Raw genomic sequence first — 6,994 nt, 5'->3', positions numbered from 1 at the left:
CAGAGGAGGAGAGATAGAGGGAGAAAGAAAAGAGAAGAATAGTAATGAGAATAAAAAATAAAAAAATGTTTAGACTCAAAAGTTGACAAAAGTTGACAAGGAAAAGAGAAAAGAAAAGAGAAAAGAGAAAAGAAAAGAGAAGAATAGTAATGAGAATTTAAAAAAAGAATGTTTAGACTCAAAAAATTGACAAGGCATTTGCACAGAAAGACAAAATAGTGAATCCATTTTATCCAGCTAGGTCAACATGTTCAATGTGTTCCGGAAAAACTACAGTATTTACACATGAAAAGATTTATTGGAGAGGAAAACTCATTCCATCTTTAAGAATGTACCCACATTGTGTGGTTGGATATAAGTGCTTCAGCAGACTTGCTAAAAGACTGCACACACACACACACACACACACACACACACACACACACACACACACACACACACACACACACACACACACACACACACACACACACACACACACACACACACACACACACACACACACACACACACAGACACACACACACCAAAACAACCCAGCTCAGCTTCACATGCCTCCAAGTCATACAGGAGATGTCAGGACCTATCTCTCTCGCCTACTCTGCTCTTAAGCAGAAAACAGGAGAGAAAGGGAGAGAGAAAAAAGAGAGAGAAATTGTGGAAAGGAGAGTGTGAGCTGAAAGTGAATTTCCCCCCCAAAAATACATGAAGTATACATGAAGGTTCCCAAAGGTGGGTCGGGACATAGCGGTGAGTTGCAGTTCATTCCTTCAGAGTTCTCTGGGTTCCGAATAGAAACATTGAACGAGAAAGAACCTACAGCTTTGCATTGGTCGATATACTCTCATAACAAAGAAATATGTTTGTTACTGTTCATTCATCATAGACTTGTACCGAAAGTGACCTACAGTTACAGTAATACATTTAGTATGACCCCAACTCATGCTCGGACTACTGAGTCTAGGGGCCACGGAGTTACAGAGTTATTCCTCCTGTGAGAGTAATGGCAGTCAGATGTGCTGTGATGTCTAAGTGCTCAATTTCTAGGCCAGATGTGCTGGGATATCTACGTTCTCTATTTCTGGAGCAGTGAGTCAGACTGCAGAATGTCAGCAGGAGGACATTCCTTTGTATTGCCATGCATCAAAGAACACATCTGATCTGATGTACAAAGAAACGATAGAAGTCCGCTATTCACAGATCATCAGAAGTCAGTGAACATGAATTAAAATGCTATGAACTCTGGGAGGTAATCCAGCAGTGTATGTACTTTGCTCAACATACCTGGTAATCATATGTTGTACATTTGATCATGCATAAAAGTTATAAATGAATGGGTCGTCAATTCCTGTACAGTTTATGACTTGGTAGATACGTCTATGTTGAAGCCTCAAGAACGGAAAAATACCTTCCTCATTATTACTGTAGTATGTAACCAGTCACCCAATCAGTCATACTGATGTCTGCATTGTATCATCTGTATCTGTGTGTCTCATGGAAAATTGGTAGATTCATTTCCATAAGATCTCGTCTCTCTCTCTCTCTCTCTCTCTCTCTCTGTTCATTTACACACATTTGGCCTTGCTGTTAGTGACTGTGATAGGCCTACAAAGGGTGACCTGATATTATTAACCGTGTGTGTGTGTGTGTGTGTGCGTGCGTGCGTGTTGGTGTGTGTGTGTGTGTGTGTGTGTACTATTGGACTCAGTCTTATATTAGTCCCACAGTGACTGAGATCATTTCATGGAGAGAGCCAGAGAACCCTCCCTCCATTGTTAAAGACAGAGTCCGTGTTGACACTCTGCCCAACGGCTGTGTCCGATTATCAAAGCAAGGACAACGAGCTACGTTTAACCCAATGAGGACCATCCAATGACCCATATATTAGCCTGGGTACCAGTCTGTTTGTGCTATCATTCCACTCCTTGTGAAACATGAATGATAGCACAAACAGACTGGTACCAGCTACCACATACAGTATATCAACAGAACCAACAAAGTATGTACCCACGGAAATCAACCCAGAGATCAAATATCCTATCACAACCCACGTGGATGTTGTTCTTTAATTCTGGAAGAAAAAAAAGTTTCTTAAATGTTACAGAAATTCAAGTCGCCGTTTTCTCTCCGTTTGAGTTAACGTTGCGCATTCTTCTGCGGTGGATCCATCTGGTTGTAATAGTGGTGCTGGAGGGGGTGCCTGGTGGTCAAGGAGGAGTTCTGCTTCTCTTAAAGATCTCCAGAACAGAACAATGTGCTTTAGTTCAGATGGCTGTACAGTGCTGTTTAATGGACAGAGATTATTACATGGAAAGATTGTCCATATAAAAGAGCATAGGTTAATATTCTGTCAGAGAGAGACCTCTCTCTCTCAGTGGAGTGGCACTGCTCTCAGAGAGCAGTGCCAACGAGTTCCCTTACAACTTGAAGTGCTCTCTAACTTGCGTCTCGGACTGTCTGTCCCCCCTTGGCTACATGACAAAGTACAAGGAAATCGCTGTGAAACAACCAAGCCAAAGAGCGATTTACAACCAATGGGTGTGTCTGTTATTTTACTGTTCCTCTTTGGTTTTTGAGTGACACTTGGAAGTCAGATTGCAGTGTTCGGAATTGCCATATTAGGGCTACCCTAAACATTTACAGCTGCTTCTCTTTGAGGATCCATATTAAGAAAACCTAAGAAGCATAACAAGGGTTATTTACTAGCTGCGTCTCCTTAGTGATGATTCTGCTGGGGTTGGTGATTGTGAGGGAGGGGATCTGATAACCCTTTGCCATCGACGAGAACACAAGAGCATGTGGTGGGTTGCACACCTTCCTCATCTGAGTGGTGCCGTCTCAGAGACCAGGAAACCACTAGAAGGACTGGCGGCTATTACGATCATTTCCGTTCCATCTGTGCGTGTGTCTTTCTTGCATAATAAATGCAGGATTTATTGACTTGTTTTATTTGGAAGAACACTCGTGGTACAGTACAAAAATATTTCATGCTCATGGGAAATGTATCAAAATGAGTTCAAACCTTTCAAACAGTAAGAAAGATAAGCCTATCAGTTAACATGTCACAGTAATAATCCTTTGGCACATTACAGGATCGCTTGGCATAGTTTTCCCACTGGCTTTCAAACAGCACATAAATAGTAACTCATTTATAAATACTTACATTCATTTACAGTGGACTATAGTATATTGCACAAATACATTTAGGACAGGGCAGGTTACAGTATCTAAACTGTGAACGCCGACTTCAATCTCCTTACAAAACACCAACGTTAGCTCTTCCAAACAGGCTACATCCTTTCTCATTTAATACGGACGACGGTGGTATTGTGGAACGAGGAAGCACGGTGGCGTGAATAGTTGAGTCTGTGGTCCCTGGTGACAACGCATAGTGTTGTACAGTGGCAGGGTTGTAGGATAGACAGGAGGCGGTGAGGGGTAATCGACCCCACACTGGCGGTGCTCTTCAGGCACCCCTTTCCCCTCACACTCTTTCTTCCACTTGGTGCGCCGGTTCTGGAACCAGATCTTCACCTGGGTCTCCGTGAGACAGAGTGTCGAAGCAACAGCGTAGCGCTCAAAGACAGACAGGTAGCGGCTGCTATGGAAACTATGTTCTAGAATGCGTAGTTGGTCCAGGGTGAACGCTGTCCGGACCCTCCGCAACTTGCCCTTTGACCTCTCCGGGCAATGGCATGCAGATGCAGGACGGGCCTCGCTCACTACCGGCGACATTGCTGATTCCACTGTGGTGGAGCATTCACTGGCTGCTGGACCACTTGGGAACTCTACTCTGGATTGGCGTTCAGTAATGGCTGCCCCACCTGAATAGAAAATAGTGAGTTTAAAGCAGGAACTCATCGATTCTTTAAAAAATAATAATAAAAAATATTTTAAAAAATCAGCAGTTATGATGACATTAGTTTAATGCTGATGAAGAAATAACCTTTTCATGAAAGTTTATCATTATGATACTTGTCTGAGGCTGGGCCAATAATAAATAAACCAACACTGACCTCTCTTGGGATGAAACTAATACTACCGCATCTAACGTAGGAGGACACTCTTATTAAACTAAACTTCTGCATAAAACCCATACCTCAGTCCAAGGGGTCATATTTATAAAAAAGCAACAGCTCACGAGTAAGTAAATAGCTTCGAAGCCATTCATGTGTTTGTAAAGCTTTAAAGCCCGTTAAGCTTTCAAAATATATAGATCGAATAACAGAAATCTCACCTGTAGTCCCTCTCGCTGCGTCAATCTGAATTGAACCATGGTTTGGATGAGTAATGTTTGGTCTCCCAGTGAATTTAGACGGATCCAGGATGTCTGCCACAGAGAAAGAGGTTCTGCTGACCTGCAGCAACTTGTCTGGCTGCATTTCTATTTTTAGTTCTGTAAAATTGGACGAAAAGGCACGTTGTTCGCTGAAGACCGTGGCAGAGAACTCGAATAGACGACCACTACGCACGTATCATATATCCACCTTGCTTCCCTATGATCTGATGCATGTGGCCCTTCCGCCACATCTATTTATACAGGTCAAGAACACGCCCATCACAAGCATAACATTTACATTTCCAAAACAGTAAAGGCCCACAATGACAAGTCACTGCGCAATGCAAGACAAAACACGCGCTCCTTCTTTCTGGGTGACTAATTTGGCGCGCGCCACACACACACACACACACACACACACACACACACACACGAAATCGACCTCGTGCGCGGAAGAAGGAACCCCCGCGCGGGTACTTTAAAATGCTAATGCCCGCACTCAGCTAGCTGGGTTACTTATTGCAGGGCATCTGGTTAAAATGTGCCCCTTTCTTTACAACCGTGTTCCTGTTTTGTTGTTTGAGTTGTCGTTATTTGCAATTGTGTGATTTTACGCTGGTAGGACACGTAAACGCGGGTTGTAATGCTAATTAATCGACTCTACTCAGGGATTTGTAGGCAAAATTCTGCTGCTTCACTTGTGCACGAATATCAATAGGGGCATTTGTTTTTTTTATTGAATGTGGTTAAAGTGTATAGCTTTGTAGTCAGTCTAATCACACAAAGTACTTAGCTATAAATAGAGGGCCACACAATTAGAACTAACAAGATTATGAGTGCCCATCTGCCTGTTCAACAGGGGGAAACGAGACTGATTTTTATCATTGGGAAGCTTGTTGTGCCCTTTTTGTTAATTTATTTCCTCTGTAGTCATGAAGTGCTGCTGTAGCCTACTATTAGAAAGTTAGATTAAAAATCCCTTGATATTGGTTCCCCAAATGCTCTTCATTGGTGTACAGTTTCTCCAACGTTTCCAAATACACCTGCTGGGGTTGAAGTGGGAACCTATTGCTATCCGATTGTGGACTGTTATAGGTTACAGTTCAAACCAGTCAACAAACGTCTATACAAAAATCTCTTGGTCTCTTTCATGTCAACCAAACCGAGATGAGAGCAACATCAGCCACAGAGCGTAATATGACCACAGAGAGATCCACCTGGAAGTTTGTACTGTATAATAATCAAGCCCACTGATAAGTGCACATTGGATAAGTGCAAACTTTTTTTTAGGTGGTGCAGTCTACTAGTCTCCCAAATAACTGTAGGGCCTACTATACGTTCTTTGCAGCCTACATGTTGTATATCTGCATCCTCTATCAGGAATGGTCTATAATTGCACCAAGCGCTTTTAAGCCTTAGTAATAGTCCTGTCCCTAGCTATACAGTAGTAATATGACTTCTACTGATCTGTAGTCTCCAGAGAATGAGTAAAGGGAAAGAGCGGGGGTATATGAGGGGGTTAAATGACTTGACCCCTTGGAGCAGGCCAGGTCGTAAAGGTGGGGTAGCAGGATGGCATCTGCCAGCGTCCTCCCAGCAGTGACCCCTACAGAGCGGCTGGTATTGAGGGGAGAAGAGAGGCCGGCCCACCGGGACAATTAGCAGATGTCACCAGTGGGCCTGACCCTCCCTGACCCATGTCTTTGTCCAACAGGACCAGAGGAGACCAGGGGGAGGGGGGGGGGGGGACCATTTCTGAAATGTGTGGTGAGAAGCATCAAACTTATCAACCCACACCAAGCACTGGCTTACCCAGGGTCGAAGAAAGAGTCCTTACTATTGCATCAACTTTATTCTATATTCTTGACATAGTGTATTTACCTTATATTTTACATGACCTTCCATATTGCTAAAAATCGAATAAAACTTGTATCTGATCTAAATCTGACGGAGAGGGGTGAGAAGGAGGTGAGGATAAGGGGGGGGGGGGGGGCAAGAAGAGAACTGTGGAAGAGGCAGAGATTTTCTAGATTATACAGTATACTTTTTAACTTTAACCAGGCCCAGGTCTATCCTTTGTGTCTATTAGTAAAGCCTTAATAAAGGTTGAACTTACTCATCAACATTGTGTCATGATAGACATCATGGATTGTGGGTAGATATCAATAGCTATACCGATGGTAGAGCCTACAGTGGGTGAAATAATGAACTAGTATCCATCCGTATCGCTCTCCTTTGGTGAAATGTATATATCCTGACAGTCATGGTGTAATTGAGAATTGAATGTGCTTACAGGGGGTACCCCATTCATAACTACCCCTTACCCCTCTCCTCCTTACCCCCCTTCGACCTGCCTCTCTCCACTCTACCTCACAGATGGGCTCCACTACAATAAGAGAGCGAAAAGGAGGAGAACCTACAAATATGTAATCTCCTTAACAACAGTTAAAAGCACTTCTAACCACACTCAGGGGTGCTCTTAGCATTCCATAGCAGTAGGATTCCTTTATGGTCTATCTATCTGCCACACTTTTGGACACACGCCTATGGGGTATAATGGTGCCCTTCTGTCGTCATGGTAAAGCCGGAGGAAACTGCCAATAAATATCAGAATGGCATTATAGCATTGATGGTGGTAATAAATGTGTTTTAGACATGTTTAACCACACATTAGGAAGGGGTTTGTCTGTGGTCATAAATGTAAGCTTATGTGTT

At 43.2% G+C, this 6,994-nt stretch overlaps 1 protein-coding gene across 1 annotated transcript; it reads right to left on the bottom strand.

The window, feature by feature from the left end:
* Nucleotides 1-2,127: 2,127 nt before the first annotated feature.
* Nucleotides 2,128-4,618, bottom strand: pnx (posterior neuron-specific homeobox). The gene is made up of 2 exons (XM_064971259.1): nt 4,238-4,618; nt 2,128-3,824 (listed from the first exon to the last, which is right to left on the bottom strand). The coding sequence occupies exons 1-2, from the start codon at nt 4,380-4,382 to the stop codon at nt 3,307-3,309; spliced, it is 663 nt and encodes a 220-aa protein (XP_064827331.1). The 5' UTR covers nt 4,383-4,618; the 3' UTR covers nt 2,128-3,306.
* Nucleotides 4,619-6,994: the final 2,376 nt, after the last annotated feature.

Source organism: Oncorhynchus masou, chromosome 8, assembly GCF_036934945.1.
Source record: "Oncorhynchus masou masou isolate Uvic2021 chromosome 8, UVic_Omas_1.1, whole genome shotgun sequence".
NCBI classification, from domain to species: domain Eukaryota; kingdom Metazoa; phylum Chordata; class Actinopteri; order Salmoniformes; family Salmonidae; genus Oncorhynchus; species Oncorhynchus masou.
This window is presented reverse-complemented; position numbering and strand designations above follow the sequence as displayed.